General features: G+C 50.3%; 1 protein-coding gene across 1 annotated transcript in view; it reads right to left on the reverse strand.

Moving 5' to 3' along the window:
- The window catches only part of dnhd1 (dynein heavy chain domain 1), a 261,227-nt gene that overhangs the window by 22,363 nt on the left and 221,873 nt on the right, over positions 1-16,991 (reverse strand). The window contains exons 32-37 of the mRNA XM_078221475.1: positions 16,284-16,462; positions 7,083-8,048; positions 6,051-6,152; positions 5,734-5,908; positions 1,414-1,590; positions 1,129-1,296 (exon numbers count right to left, since the gene is read on the reverse strand). Coding sequence (XP_078077601.1) covers positions 1,129-1,296; positions 1,414-1,590; positions 5,734-5,908; positions 6,051-6,152; positions 7,083-8,048; positions 16,284-16,462 — 1,767 coding nt within the window. The remainder of the gene's footprint in view (positions 1-1,128; positions 1,297-1,413; positions 1,591-5,733; positions 5,909-6,050; positions 6,153-7,082; positions 8,049-16,283; positions 16,463-16,991) is intronic.

A 16,991-nucleotide genomic window follows, 5' to 3' on the forward strand; every position in this document is an offset into this window, starting at 1 on the left:
ATAACAGGTGCTGAAGAGAGTGAACAAAGAAAGAAATGTATTAAATGTAATTAGGACAAAGGCAGCGAGAATGGACTGGATAAAATGAAGGGAAGATTTCAAAGAGGAAGAGAGAGAATATCAATGTTGCGTGGGTTGAAAATTGAAGGAAGTTACTAGAAATTGAAGAGCCTGGCACAGGACAGAGAGATGTGGAAAGGCAGCGCACAGCAGACACACCTGGCAGTGAGGGAGGGCAGCACAGACACACCTGGCAGTGAGGGAGGGCAGCACAGACACACCTGGCAGTGAGGGAGGGCAGACACACCTGGCAGTGAGGGAGGGCAGCACAGACACACCTGGCAGTGAGGGAGGGCAGACACACCTGGCAGTGAGGGAGGGCAGCACAGACACACCTGGCAGTGAGGGAGGGCAGCGCAGACACACCTGGCAGTGAGGTCGGGCAGACACACCTGGCAGTGAGGGAGGGCAGCGCAGACACATCTGGCAGTGAGGGAGGGCACAGCAGACACACCTGGCAGTGAGGGAGGGCACAGCAGACACACCTGGCAGTGAGGGAGGGCAGTGCAGACACACCTGGCAGTGAGGGAGGACAGCGCAGACACACCTGGCAGTGAGGGAGGGCAGTGCAGACACACCTGGCAGTGAGGTCGGGCAGACACACCTGGCAGTGAGGGAGGGCAGCGCAGACACATCTGGCAGTGAGGGAGGGCACAGCAGACACACCTGGCAGTGAGGGAGGGCACAGCAGACACACCTGGCAGTGAGGGAGGGCAGCGCACAGCAGACACATCTGGCAGTGAGGGAGGGCACAGCAGACACACCTGGCAGTGAGGGAGGGCAGCGCACAGCAGACACATCTGGCAGTGAGGGAGGGCAGCGCACAGCAGACACACCTGGCAGTGAGGGAGGGCAGCGCACAGCAGACACATCTGGCAGTGAGGGAGGGCACAGCAGACACATCTGGCAGTGAGGGAGGGCAGCGCACAGCAGACACATCTGGCAGTGAGGGAGGGCACAGCAGACACACCTGGCAGTGAGGGAGGGCAGCGCACAGCAGACACACCTGGCCGTGAGGGAGGGCACAGCAGACACACCTGGCAGTGAGGGAGGGCAGCGCAGACACACCTGGCAGTGAGCTGTCGGAATTCTGGCTGCAAATCAGCCACAGTCGGAAATTGGGATGGATTCTGTATCCAGACTCCGTCAGCATGGTTCGATCATCCTCGTCAGGAAGGTTGCACAGGTAATGTTCGGCTGACACATTGGAAGCAGCAGCTTTGGATGGAATGTAATCTGGGAGGAAAATATTGAATCAGGTGCCTGGCAAACCAGAGGCCACAGATTTAAATAATCGACAAAATATACAACAGCTACACGAGGAAAAACTACTTTATATAAAGTGATAAGGACCCGGAATCTGGCGAGGATCCGGAGTCTGGCAAGGATCCAGAATCTGGCGAGGATCCAGAATCTGGTGAGAATCCGGAATCTGGTGAGGATCTGGAATCTGGTAAGGATCCGGAATCTGGTAAGAATCTGGGATCGGGTAAGGATCTGGGATCGGGTAAGGATTGATATGCGGAGGGTCTGGAATAGGGGAGTGACAGGAGGTGAGTAATGCAGTCCACAGAGGATGGGCTGAATATCCCCCTTCTGTAATTAATCTGTGATTCTGTGATTTGTTAATCATCAAAGACACAAACTCAATTTACATGAATAATGGTTGGAATGCAAGTGTTTACAGCTAATCAAGTCTTAAAGGTACAAACAGTGTGAGTGGAGAGAGCATTAAGACAGGTTAAAGAGACATGTATTGTCTCCAGACAGGACAGCCAGTGAGACTCTGCAAGTCCAGGAGGCAAGCTGTGGGGATTACAAATAGTGTGACATGAACCCAATATCCCGGTTTAGGCCGTCCTCATGTGTGTGGAACTGGGCTATCAGTTTCTGCTCAGTGACTCTGCACCGTCGTGTGTCGTGAAGGCCGCCTTGGAGAATGCTTACCCGAAGATCAGAGGCCGAATGCCCGTGACCGCTGAATTGCTCCCCAACAGGAAGAGAACACTCCTGCCTGGTGATTGTCGAGCGGTGTTCATTCATCCGTTGTCGCAGCGTCTGCATGGTTTCCCCAATGTACCATGCCTCGGGACATCCTTTCCTGCAGCGTATCAGGTAGACAACGTTGGCCGAGTTGCAAGAGTATGTACCGTGTACCTGGTGGATGGTGTTCTCACGTGAGATGATGGCATCTGTGTCAATGATCCAGCACGTTTTGCAGAGGTTGCTGTGGCAGGGTTGTGTGGTGTCGTGGTCACTGTTCTCCTGAAGGCTGGGTAGTTTGCTGCGAACAATGGTCTGTTTGAGGTTGTGCGGTTGTTTGAAGGCAAGAAGTGGGGGTGTGGGGATGGCCTTGGCGAGATGTTCGTCTTCATCAATGACATGTTGAAGGCTCCGGAGGAGATGCCGTAGCTTCTCCGCTCCGGGGAAGTACTGGACGACGAAGGGTACTCTGTCCACTGTGTCCTGTGTTTGTCTTCTGAGGAGGTCGGTGCGGTTTTTCGCTGTGGCGCGTTGGAACTGTCGATCGATGAGTCGAGCGCCATATCCTGTTCCTCTGAGGGCATCTTTCAGCGTCTGGAGGTGTCTGTTGCGATCCTCCTCATCCGAGCAGATCCTGTGTATTCGGAGGGCTTGTCCGTAGGGGATGGCTTCTTTAACGTGTTTAGGGGGGAAGCTGGAGAAGTGGAGCATCGTGAGGTTATCCGTGGGCTTGCGGTATAGTGAGGTGCTGAGGTGACCCGTCCTTAATGGAGATGCGTGTATCCAAGAGTGCAACCGATTCCGGAGAGTAGTCCATGGTGAGTCTGATGGTGGGATGGAACTTGTTGATGTCATCATATAGTTGTTTCAGTGATTGTTCATCATGAGTCCAAAGGAAGAAAATGTCATCGATGTATCTACTGTATAGCATCGGTTGAAGGTCCTGTGCGGTGAAGAAGTTTTGTTCGAACCTGTGCATGGAGATGTTGGCATATTGAGGTGCGATTTTTGTCCCCATGGCTGTTCCGTGTGTCTGGATGAAGGACTGGTTGTTGAAGGTGAAGACATTGTGGTCCAGGATGAAGCGGATGAGTTGTAAAATTGCATCTGGAAACTGGCAGTTGTCGGCGCTGAGTACTGAGGCCGTTGCAGCAATGCCATCATCGTGGGGGATGCTGGTGTAGAGTGTCGAGACATCCATTGTGACGAGGAGCGCTCCTAGTTCAACTGCTCCATGTGCGCTGAGTTTCTGTAGGAAGTCCGTAGTGTCGCGACAAAAGCTGGGGGTTCTTTGTACAATGGGTTTCAGGATGCCCTCGACGTAGCCGGAGAGGTTCTCGCACAGGGTCCCATTGCCCGATACGATGCAGACGCTACGACAGCGGATGAATGAACACCGCTCGACAATCACCAGGCAAGACTGTTCTCTTCCTGTTGGGGAGCACTTCAGCGGTCATGGGCATTCGGCCTCTGATATTCGGGTAAGCGTTCTCCAAGGCGGCCTTCGCGACACACGACAACGCAGAGTCGCTGAGCAGAAACTGATAGCCCAGTTCCACACACATGAGGACGGCCTCAACCGGGATATTGGGTTCATGTCACACTATCTGTAACCCCCACAGGTTGCCTGAACCCGCAGAGTCTCACTGGCTGTCCTGTCTGGAGAGAATACATATCTCTTTAACCTGTCTTAATGATCTCTCCACTTACATTGTTTGTACCTTTAAGACTTGATTAGCTGTAAGTATTCACATTCCAACCATTATTCTGTAAATTGCGTTTGTGTCTTTATATGCCCTGTTTGTGAACAGATTTCCCACTCACCTGAGGAAGGAGCTTAAGGCTCCGAAAGCTTGTGGCTTTTGCCACCAAAAAAACCTGTTGGACTTTAACCTGGTGTTGTTAAACTTCTTACTGTGTTTATCCCAGTCAACGCCGGCATCTCCACATCAGTGTTAGATGGGGACAGTGTAGAGGGAGCTTTGTTCTGTAACTAACCCCGTGCTGTACCTGTCCTGGGAGTGTGTGATGGGGACAGTGCAGAGGGAGCTTTACTCTGTATCTAACACCGTGCTGTACCTGTCCTGGGAGTGTTTGATGGGGACAGTGTAGAGGGAGCTTTACTCTGTATCTCACACCGTGCTGTAACTGTCCTGGGAGTGTTTGATGGGGACAGTGTAGAGGGAGTTTTACTCTGTATCTAACCCCGTGCTGTACCTGTCCTGGGAGTGTTTGATGGGGACAGTGTAGAGGGAGCTTTACTCTGTATCTCACACCGTGCTGTACCTGTCCTGGGAGTGTTTGATGGGGGACAGTGTAGAGGGAGCTTTATGCTGTATCTAACCCCGTGCTGTACCTGCACTGGGAGTGTTTGATGGGGACAGTGTAGACGGAGCTTTACTCTGTATCTATCCCTGTGCTGTACCTGTCCTGGGAGTGTTTGATGGGGGACAGTGTAGAGGGAACTTTACTCTGTATCTAACCCCGTGCTGTACCTGCCCTGGGAGTGTTTGATGGGGACAGTGTAGAGGGAGCTTTACTCTGTATCTAACCCTGTGCTGTACCTGTCCTGGGAGTGTTTGATGGGGGACAGTGTAGAGGGAGCTTTATTCTGTATCTAACCCCGTGCTGTACCTGCCCTGGGAGTGTTTGATGGGGACAGTGTAAATCCCTGTTTGACAGCAGATTTCCACTCCATCTGACGAAGGAGCAGCGCTCCGAAAGCTAATGGTATTTGCTACCAAATAAACCTGTTGGACTTTAACCTGGTGTTGTTAAAACTCTTAGTGTTTTATTGGGACAGTGTAGAGGGAGCTTTACTCTGTATCTAACCCCGTGCTGTACTTGTCCTGGGAGTGTTTGATCGGGACAGTGTAGAGGGAGCTTTACTCTGTATCTAACCCCGTGCTGTACCTGTCCTGGGAGTGTTTGATTGGGACAGTGTAGAGGGAGCTTTACTCTGTATCTAACCCCGTGCTGTACCTGTCCTGGGAGTGTTTGATGGGGACAGTGTATACGGGGTGCTTTACTCTGTATCTAACCCCGTGCTGTACCCGTCCTGGGAGTGTTTGATGGGGACAGTGTAGAGGGAGCTTTCCTCTGTATCTAACCCCGTGCTGTACCTGTCCTGGGAGTGTTTGATGGGGACAGTGTAGAGGGAGTTTTACTCTGTATCTAACCCCGTGCTGTACTTGTCCTGGGAGTGTTTGATGGGAGTCATGATGTACCTTTAAGACCTGGCTGGCTGTAGAGATTTGCATTCTAATTAGTATTCTGTAACTTGATTTCTGTGTCTGTGCACTGTTTGAGAGCACATTTCCACTCCATCTGACGAAGGAGCAGTGCTCCGAAAGCTTATGGTATTTGCTACCAAATAAATCTGTTGGACTTTAACCTGGTGTTGTGAGACTTCTTACAGTGTTTGATGGGGACAGTGTAGAGGGAGTTTTACTCTGTATCTAACCCCGTGCTGTACCTGTCCTGGGAGTGTTTGATGGGGGACAGTGTCGAGGGAGCTTTCCTCTGTATCTAACCCCGTGCTGTACCTGCCCTGGGAGTGTTTGATGGGGACAGTGTAGAGGGAGTTTTACTCTGTATCTAACCCTGTGCTGTACCTGTCCTGGGAGCATTTGAATGGTGCAGAGGGAATTTCTCTGAGTGTTTTTCTGGTTTTTCTGATGTTGAACTCACCTTTATCGGCCCTGATTAACTGCAGCAGTAAAGTGACCAAGTGGCTATCCCAGTGTTCCAGTAAGTGACAGTTATTCAGCACCAGCCATTTCCCCTTGCTCATTGTTATCTTTAACTCACAGAGAATCTTCTCCGTTTCATCATGTGATCCGAAAGAGATGATGTGGATGTTATTCTGAAACACAGAGTGTTCAGTCAGACATTAATAACCATCCAGATTGAGAAGTTTCCCCCACTCTCGGCAACACCTCTGGAGCTGTCACCATTCAGGAAAAAGCAGCCCGTTCAACTGACCCATCCACCCCTTCAACACTTACCCCCTGCTCCACCGACACACAGTGGCAGCCATCTACAGCTGCAGTGCCAGAACTCACCATGGCTCCTTTGGCAGCACCTGCAAAACCTAGGACCACTTCCACCTAGAAGGACAAAAGCAGCAGATACCTGGGAGGGAACACCACCACCTGGACGTTCCCCTCCGAGCCACTCACCATCCTGAATCGGAAATATATCGCCGTTCCTTCCCTGTCACTGGGTCAAAATCCTGGAATTCCCACTCTAACAGCACTGTGGGTGTACCTACACCACATGGACTGCAGCAGTTCAAGAAGGCAGCTCACCACCACCTTCTCGATGGCAATTAGGGATGGACACAGGAATTGGCGGCACGGTAGCACAGTGGTTAGCATTGCTGCTTCACAGCTCCAGGGACCTGGGTTTGATTCCCAGCTTGGGTCACTGTCAGTGTGGAGTTTGCACATGCTTCCTGTGTCTGCGTGGGTTTCCTCCGGGTGCTCCGGTTTCCTCCCACAGTCCAAAGATGTGCGGGTTAGGTTAATTGGCCATGCTAAATTGCCCCTTAGTGTGCCGACATGCGTAGATTAGAGGGATTAGCGGGTAAATATGTGGGGATATGGGGGTAGGACTGGATGGGATTGTGGTCGGTGCAGACTCGATGGGCCGAATGGCCTCTTTCTGCCCTGTTGGGTTTCTATGATTCTATGACAATAAATGCTGGCCTAACCAGCAAAACTGCTATTTCAAGAATGAATATTGTACAAAAATCTGAACCAATGAATTGAAGCATTGATGATAGAAGAGGAACGATGAGTGCCCACCACTCTCTGTGTGCCTCTTCTAGTCAGGGTGTGACACATACAGGAAAACATTCAGTTGTTCAGAGTTATAATGGTAACTCCCACCCTCCACACAGTTAGGCACAACCTCCCAGTCGCCTAAACAGTGGGAAAGACCAAGCTCCAACTCTGGCAAATGTGGTTCTCAGCCAGTGTGGTTCTCCTGCAACACCGCAGATCTACCACAGCCAGCAGGGTGACTCAGCCACTCACCCGGTGCTCTCTGGCCATCTGTTCAATCCAGTAGATGGGATGTGTTGAGAGAGTGATGGAATTAGTTGGAATGAGGAACATAATGGGTGCATTCTGCCAGCTGTAGTTGAAGAGGGAAGTGAGTGTTAGGCGTAGGTCTCTGATCAGGGTTCCCCCCAGTTCACAGCTGACAATATCGTTCATGATCACACTCAGTTTGTGCGGTCGGAAGAGTTTCCACAAAATGGCCTTCTGAAATGTGGTAAGGTGTGAAAACGCAGAACTGGGAGCTGCACCAATCACAGTTGACGAAAGGCCAAAATACTCTCGCCATTGGCTGCCTTGTTTGACCAGGGACATTCTTATGTTCCGAAACGCTGGCAACAGTTCCAGTATGGCACAGCTCTTCCAGATCTCCTCACTCACCCAAGCCGGTCTCAGGACACAGGGATCCTTATCCAACGCATCATACCTTAGATCACTGGTTCCTCGCAGAAAGAGCTCCCATTCAATCTGAGTGACTGCTTTCATCAGCTTCATGTAACCAACAGTAACCAGGAATCTGTACAATCGAGCATGTGTCACAAAGAGACACCAGCGGAAATAATTATAAACCTTGGAAATGAGGTAATGCATCATGTCCATGAAGTGGTCTGTGGAGGTCCCAGACCCAGACGGACGAACTCCCAATTTCCGACTCGCCAGGACTTGCCTCACCACCTTCATAAAATAGGTTTTTGAGAAGTAATAGAGGGGGTCGAGTCGGGAGATATGGATGAGTGCCCAGTACATTTCAGAGCCAATGTGTGAGATGATCACATAGGGGTCCTCAGCCTCTGCACTGCCATTCTTCTTGTCAGTGCCCAAGGCATTGAGATCACTGCGGATCTTCTCCTTCGCTTCCAGGCTCTGTAGGGCTACTCTCTGGATGCTGTTGTCATTGAGAAGACTCGTAGCTGTCTGGATTACTTTGTCCATCAGCTCTTCCTAATGGAACAGAAGCAAAGTAGAGACATGATTAAAAACAGACCAGAATTCCCTTTCCAGTTTTCTCTCTTTGTGATATGGTCCGTGTTAGTGAGCACACACCAGCACAACCTTCTTACACCAACACCTCAGGGACTGCAGCGATTCAAGAAGGCAGCTCACCATCACCTTCTCAAGGGCAACGAGGGATGGGCAATACGTTCTTAAGGGGGAGGGTGAGCAGCCAGAGGTCGTTGTACATATTGGTACCAACGACATAGGTAGGAAAAGGGATGGGGTCCTGAAGTGTGAATAGAGAGAGTTAGGCAGAAGGCTAAAGTGCAGGACCTCGAAGGTAGTAATTTCTGGACTACTGCTGGTGCCATGTGCTAGTGAGAGTAGGAATAGGAAGATTAGGCGTGGCTTGAGAGCTGGTGCAGGGGGCAGGGATTTAGATTTTTGGTTCATTGGGATCTCTTCTAGGGAAGGGGTGACCTGTTCAAGAGGGACAGGTTACACCTGAACTGGAGGGGGACTAACATCCTGGCGGGGAGATTTGCGAGAGCCACTCGGGAGGGTTTAAACTAGTTTGGCCGGGGGGTGGGACCCAAAGCAGTAGGGAGGCAGAACATAGAACATAGAACAGTACAGCACAGAACAGGCCCTTCGGCCCACGATGTTGTGCCGAGCTTTATCTGAAACCAAGATCAAGCTATCCCATTCCCTATCATCCTGGTGTGCTCCATGTGCCTATCCAATAACCGCTTAAGAGAAGGTTAAGGACAGCACAGGAGTTAAAGAGAGCACATTAAGTAGTAAAGGCAGTGTCAGTAATCCTAGTACTAGGCATATCAGGCAAAAGCAGACAGAGAGCAAGGGAAGTCTAGATTAAATTATATTTATTTCAATGCAACAGGCCTGACGGGCAAGGCAGATGAACTTAGGGCATGGATGAGTACATGGGACTGGGATATTATAGCAATTACTGAAACATGGCTAAGGGAGGGACAGGACTGGCAGCTCAATGTTCCAGGGTACAGATGCTATAGGAAAGATAGGACAGGAGGTAAGAGAGGAGGGGGAGTTGCACTTTTGATTAGGGAAAGCATCACGGCCGTACTGAGAGGGGATATATCCGAGGGTTCGGCCACTGAGTCTACATGGGTAGAACTGAGAAATAAGAAGGAGGAAATCACTTTGATAGGGTTGTACTATAGGCCCCCAAATAGTCAGCGGGAAATTGAGGAGCAAATATGTAAGGAGATTACAGATAGCTCCAAGAAAAAAAGGATGGTAATAGTCGGAGATTTTAACTTTCCCAACATTGACTGGGACAGCCATAGTATTAGAGGGTTGGATGGAGAGAAATTTGTTGAGTGTATTCAGGAGGAATTTCTCATTCAGTCTGTGGATGGCCCGACGAATGAGGGGGCAAAACGTGACCTCCTCTTGGGAAATAAGGAAGGGCAGGTGACAGAAGTGTTAGTGAGGGATCACTTTGGGACCAGTGACCATAATTCCATTAGTTTTAAGATAGCTATGGAGAATGATAGGTCTGGCCCAAAAGTTAAAATTCTAAATTGGGGCAAGACCAATTTTGATGATATTAGACAGGAACTTTCAAAAATTAATGGGTGGAGTCTGTTGACAGGCAAAGGGATGTCTGGTAAGTGGGAGGCTTTCAAAAGTGTGTTAATCAGGGTTCAGGGTAAGCACATTCCTCTCAGAGTGAAGGGCAAGGCTGGTAGAAGTAGGGAATCCTGGATGATTCGGGATATTGAGGCCCTGGTCAAGAAGAAGAAGGAGGCACATGACATGCATAGGCAGCTGGGATCAAGTGGATTCCTTGAAGAGTATAGAGGGTGTAGAAGTAGAGTTAAGAGAGAAATCAGGAGGGCAAAAAGGGACATGAGATTGCTTTGGCAGATAAGGCAAAGGAGAATCCAAAAAGGTTCTACAAATACATAAAGGGCAAAAGAGTAACTAGGGAGAGAGTAGGATCTCTTAAGCATCAACAAAATCATCTATGTGCGGATCCACAAGAGATGGGTGAGATCCTAAATGAATATTTCTCATCAGGATTTACTGTTGAGAAAGGCATGGATGTTAGGGAACTTGGGGAAATAAATAGTGATGTCTTGAGGAGTGTACATATTACACAGAAGGAGGTGCTGGAAGTCTTAAAGCGCATCAAGGTAGATAAATCCCCAGGACCTGATGAAATGTATCCCGGGACATTGTGGGAGGCTAGGGAGGAAATTGCGAGTCCCCTAGTAGAGATATTTGAATCATCGACAGCCACAGGTGAGGTGCCTGAAGACTGGAGGGTGGCAAATGTTGTGCCTTTGTTTAAGAGGGGCTGCAGGGAAAAGCCTGGGAACTACAGGCCGGTTAGCCTCACATCTGTGGTGGGTAAGTTATCAGAAGGTATTCTGAGAGACAGGATCAACAGGCATTTAGAGAGACAAGGACTGATTAGAGATAGTCAGCATGGCTTTAAGAACATAAGAACATAAGAAATAGGAGCAGGAGTAGGCCATCTAGCCCCTCGAGCCTGCCCCGCCATTCAATAAGATCATGGCTGATCTGAAGTGGATCAGTTCCACTTACCCGCCTGATCCCTATAACCCCTAATTCCCTTACCGATCAGGAATCCATCTATCCGTGATTTAAACATATTCAACGAGGTAGCCTCCACCACTTCAGTGGGCAGAGAATTCCAGAGATTCACCACCCTCTGAGAGAAGAAGTTCCTCCTCAACTCTGTCCTAAACCGACCCCCCTTTATTTTGAGGCTGTGCCCTCTAGTTCTAGTTCTTTGTGAGTGGAAAATCATGTCTCACAAATTTGACTGAGTTTTTTAAAGAGGTAACCAAGAAGGTAGATGAGGGCAGTGCAGTTGATGTTGTCTACATGGACTTTAGCAAGACCTTTGACAAGGAACAGCATGGTAGGTTGTTGCATCAGGTTAAATCTCACGGGATCCAGGGTGAGGTAGCCAAATGGATACAAAATTGACTTGATGACAGAAACCAGAGGGTGGTTGTAGAGTGTTGTTTTTCAAACTGGAGGCCTGTGACCAGCGGTGCACCTCAGGGATTGGTGCTGGGTCCACTGTTGTTTGTCATTTATATTAATGATTTGGCTGAGAATTCAGGAGGCATGGTTAATAACTTTGCAGATAACACCAAGATTGAACATAACAACATAAGAACTAGGAGCAGGAGTAGGCCACTGGCCCCTCGAGCCTGCTCCGCCATTCAATAAGATCATGGCTGATCTTTTCGTGGACTCAGCTCCACTTACCCGCCCACTCACCATAAGGTTTAATTCCTTTACTGTTCAAAACTTTATCTATCCTTGCCTTAAAAACATTCAATGAGGTAGCCTCAACTGCTTCACTGGGCAGGGAATTCCACAGATTCACAACCCTTTGTGTGAAGAAGTTCCTCCTCAACTCAGTCCTAAATCTGCTTCCCCTTATTTTGAGGCAATGCCCCCTAGTTCCAGTTTCACCCACCAGTGGAAACAACTTCCCTGCTTCTATCTTATCTATTCCCTTCATAATCTTATATGTTTCTATAAGATCTCCCCTCATTCTTCTGAATTCCAATGAGTATAGCCCCAGTCTACTCAGTCTCTCCTCATAAGCCAACTCTCTCAACTCCAGAATCAACCTAGTGAATCTCCTTTGCACCCACTCCAGTGCCAGTATATCCTTTCTCAAGTAAGGAGACCAAAACTGTACACAGTACTCCAGGTGTGGCCTCACCAGCACCTTATACAACTGCAACATAACCTCGCTGTTTCTAAACTCCATCCCTCTAGCAATGAAGGACAAAATTCCATTTGCCTTCTTAATTACCTGCTGCACCTGGTAGCAACTCCTTGTGATTCTTGCACAAGGACACCCAGGTCCCTCTGCACAGCAGCATGCTGCAATTTTTTACCATTTAAATAATAGTCCATTTTGCTGTTATTCCTACCAAAATGAATGACCTCACATTTACCAACATTGTACTCCATCTGCCAGACCCTCGTATAGTGGCATAGTGGACAGTGAAGAAGGTTATCTAGGATTGCAACAGGATCTTGATCAATTGGGCCAGTGGGCTGATGAATAGCAGATGGAGTTTAATTTAGATAAATGTGAGGTGATGCATTTTGGTAGATTGAACTAGGACAGGACTTAGTTAATGGTATTGTGTTGGGGAGAGTTATAGAACAAAGAGATCTAGGGGTACAGGTTCATAGCTCCTTGAAAGTGGAGTCACAGTGGACAGAGTGGTGAAGAAGGCATTCTGCATGTTCGGTTTCATTGGTCAGAACATTGAATGCTGGAGTTGGGACGTCTTGTTGAAGTTGTACAAGACATTGGTAAGACCATACTTGGAATACTGTGTGCAATTCTGGTCACCCTATTATAGAAAGGATATTATTAAAGTAGAAAGAGTGCAGAAAGGATTTACTGGGATGCAATCAGGACTTGATGGTTTGAGTTATAAGGAGAGGCTGGATAGACTGGGACTTTTTTCTCTGGAGCGTAGGAGCCTTAGGGGTGATTTTATAGCGGTTTATAAAATGACGAGGGGCATAGTAGATCAGCCAGATAGTCAATATCTTTTCTCAAAGGCAAAGGAGTCTCAAAGTAGAAGTTGTAGGTTTAAAGTGAGAGGGGAGAGTTACAAAAGGGTCCAGAGGGGCAATTTTTTCACTCAGAGGGTGGTGAGTGTCTGGAATGAGCTGCCAGAGACTGTCGTAGAGGCGGGAACAATTTTGTCTTTTAAAAAGCGTTTAGACAGTTACATGGGTACGATGGGTATAGAGGGATATGGGCCGAATGCGAGCAATTGGGACGAGCTTAGTGGTTAAAAAAAAGGGAGGCATGGACAAATTGGGCCGAAGGGCCCGTTTCCATGCTGTAAACTTCTATGACTCGATGAAATGCTGGTCTAGCCAGCGATGCCCACATCCTGTGAAAGATTAAATGAATTTAAAGAATTGAAAGGTTTCGAAAAGGCTGTGCATTAACACAAACACTAAACACTAATCTCCACATCATTAACACTAACCCAGATACTGGTGCTTGGAGACATTGCTGAAGCAGCAGAGATAATCTATGACAAAGGGAAGAAATGGAATCACGATCTCAGGGTGTCTGTAAGAACATCTTGGCCAATGAAACACTTTTAAAGTGTAAGCAATTATATAATGTAGGGGAGGCAGCAGCAAACTCTGTGCACAGCAAGATTTCACAAAGCATCATGTGTTAATGTCTGGATAAACCGTTTTAGTGATGGTCATCGAGAGACGAATAGAGAGATGGAATGGAGAGATTCCTCTGCCTTTTCTTCCAATAATCATTGTGGGTTCCTCTATTGTTACCAAAGTAGACCAGTCCTTGGTTTAATGTTTCATCTGAAATACATCACATAGAATGGTGCAGAGTACCCTCAGTACTGGCTTGCCAGCACTGCATCACTCCCTCAGTATCGTCCCTTTGACACTGCAGCACTCCCTCAGTACTGACCCTCTGACAGTGCGGCACTCCCTCAGTATTGTCCCTTTGACACTGCAGCACTCCCTCAGTACTGACCCTCTGACAGTGCGGCACTCCCTCAGCACTGACCCTCTGACAGTGCGGCACTCCCTCAGCACTGACCCTCTGACAGTGCGGCACTCCCTCAGCACTGACCCTCTGACAGTGCGGCACTCCCTCAGTACTGACCCTCTGACAGTGCGGCACTCCCTCAGTACTGACCCTCTGACAGTGCGGCACTTCCTCAGTACTGACCCTCTGACAGTGCGGCACTCCCTCAGTACTGACCCTCTGACAGTGCGGCACTCCCTCAGTACTGACCCTCTGACAGTGCGGCACTCCCTCAGTAATGACCCTCTGACAGTGCGGCACTCCCTCAGCACTGACCCTCTGACAGTGCAGCATTCCCTCAGTAATGACCCTCTGACAGTGCAGCACTCCCTCAGCACTGACCCTCTGACAGTGCGGCACTCCCTCAGCACTGACCCTCTGACAGTGCGGCACTCCCTCAGTATTGACCCTCTGACAGTGCGGCACTCCCTCAGCACTGACCCTCTGACAGTGCGGCACTCCCTCAGTATTGACCCTCTGACAGTGCAGGACTCCCTCAGTACTGACCCTCTGACAGTGCGGCACTCCCTCAGTACTGACCCTCTGACAGTGCGGCCCTCCCTCAGTACTGACCCTCTGACAGTGCGGCCCTCCCTCAGTACTGACCCTCTGACAGTGCGGCACTCCCTCAGTACTGACCCTCTGACAGTGCGGCACTCCCTCAGTACTGACCCTCTGACAGTGCGGCAGTCCCTCAGTACCGACCCTCTGACAGTGCAGCACTCCCTCAGCACTGACCCTCTGACAGTGCGCGGCATTCCCTCAGTACTGACCCTCTGACAGTGCAGCACTCCCTCAGCACTGACCCTCTGACAGTGCGGCACTCCCTCAGTACTGACCCTCTGACAGTACAGCACTCCCTCAGCACTGACCCTCTGACAGTCCGACACTCCCTCAGTACTGACCCTCTGACAGTGCAGCACTCCCTCAGTACTGACCCTCTGACAGTGCAGCACTCCCTCAGCACTGACCCTCTGACAGTGCGGCACTCCCTCAGCACTGAACCTCTGACAGTGCGGCACTCCCTCAGCACTGATCCTCTGACAGTGCGGCACTCCCTCAGTACTGACCCTCTGACAGTGCAGCACTCCCTCAGCACTGACCCTCTGACAGTGCGGCACTCCCTCAGCACTGACCCTCTGACAGTGCGGCACTCCCTCAGTACTGACCCTCTGACAGTGCGGCACTCCCTCAGTACTGACCCTCTGACAGTGCGGCACTCCCTCAATACTGACCCTCTGACAGTGCGGCACTCCCTCAGCACTGACCCTCTGACAGTGCAGCACTCCCTCAGTACTGACCCTCTGACAGTGTGGCACTCCCTCAGTACTGACCCTCTGACAGTGCGGCACTCCCTCAGCACTGACCCTCTGACACTGCAGCATTCCCTCAGTTCTGACCCTCTGACAGTGCAGCACTCCCTCAGCACTGACCCTCTGACAGTGCGGCACTCCCTCAGTACTGACCCTCTGACAGTGCGGCACTCCCTCAGTACTGACTCTCTGACAGTGCGGCACTCCCTCAGTAATGACCCTCTGACAGTGCAGCACTCCCTCAGTACTGACCCTCTGACAGTGCGGCACTCCCTCAGTACTGACCCTCTGACAGTGCGGCACTCCCTCAGTATTGACCCTCTGACAGTGCGGCATTTCCTCAGTACTGACCCACTGACAGTGCGTCACTCCCTCAGTACCGACCCTCTGACAGTGCAGCACTCCCTCAGCACTGACCCTCTGACAGTGGGCGGCACTCCCTCAATACTGACCCTCTGACAGTGCAGCACTCCCTCAGCACTGACCCTCTGACAGTGCGGCACTCCCTCAGTACTGACCCTCTGACAGTACAGCACTCCCTCAGCACTGACCCTCTGACAGTGCGGCACTCCCTCAGCACTGACCCTCTGACAGTGCAGCACTCCCTCAGCACTGACCCTCTGACAGTACAGCACTCTCTCAGTACTGACCCTCTGACAGTGCAGCACTCCCTCAGTACTGACCCTCTGACAGTGCGGCACTCCCTCAGCACTGACCCTCTGACAGTGCGGCACTCCCTCAGTACTGACCCTCTGACAGTGCGGCACTCCCTCAGCACTGACCCTCTGACAGTGCGGCACTCCCTCAGTACTGACCCTCTGACAGTGCGGCACTCCCTCAGCACTGACCCTCTGACAGTGCGGCACTCCCTCAGTACTGACCCTCTGACAGTGCGGCACTTCCTCAGTACTGACCCTCTGACAGTGCAGCACTCCCTCAGTACTGACCCTCTGACAGTGCGGCACTCCCTCAGTACTGACCCTCTGACAGTGCAGCACTCCCTCAGTACTGACCCTCTGACAGTGCGGCACTCCCTCAGTACTGACCCTCTGACAGTGCGGCACTCCCTCAGTACTGACCCTCTGACAGTGCGGCACTCCCTCAGTACTGACCCTCTGACAGTGCAGCACTCCCTCAGTACTGACCCTCTGACAGTGCGGCACTCCCTCAGTACTGACCCTCTGACAGTGCAGCACTCCCTCAGCACTGACCCTCTGACAGTGCAGCATTCCCTCAGAGTGATGGTGAAAGTTGTTCCAGTGTGTCAGTGAGCTGTTTCTCTCCCAGCCTTACCTGTGTAACTTGCAGCTGGTGTTGTAGGTGCAGGATGTCCATTTGCTTTGTCTGTCTCACATCTGCCACGTTGTGCCTATCAAAATACAGCACCTCCTTGAAGAACAGTTCCTGCAGTCCTGATTGGCTGATGGTGAATTCAGCCACTCTTACCTGCTTCAGGATTGAGGGATCGAGTTCTGGAAAAGATCAAGAGAACGGAAATGTCAATATCAATTCCATTTCCTTTGAGAGACCCGCTATGGGAAACAGTCTCCTGAGGGTGGCTGCCAAACTGTAAAATAACCAGGGGTTTTGATAGAACAGGTGAGGAGAAAGTGAATCCTGGGTCACATGGAGCAGTAACCAGAGGACAGAGATGTCAAATAATTGGCAAAGGAGCTGAAGAGGAAATGTGGAGAAATGTGTGACCCAGAGGCTTGTTAAGGTCTGGAAGCCGCTGCCTGAATTGATAGTTGAAGCCGGTGCCCCACAAGGCTGTGTTCTCAGCCCCCTACTATACTCCTTATACACCTATGACCGTGCGGCCAAATTCCCCTCCAATTCCATTTTCAAGTTGCTGACGACACCACCGTAGTGGGTCGGATTTCAAACAATGATGAGACAGAGGACAGGGATGAGATAGAGAATCTGGTGAACTGGTGCGGCAACAAAAATCTCCCTCAATGTCAACAAAATGAAGGAGATAACCATTGATTTCAGGAAGCA

The sequence above is a fragment of the Mustelus asterias genome, chromosome 10 (assembly GCF_964213995.1).
Source record: "Mustelus asterias chromosome 10, sMusAst1.hap1.1, whole genome shotgun sequence".
In the NCBI taxonomy this organism is placed as follows: domain Eukaryota; kingdom Metazoa; phylum Chordata; class Chondrichthyes; order Carcharhiniformes; family Triakidae; genus Mustelus; species Mustelus asterias.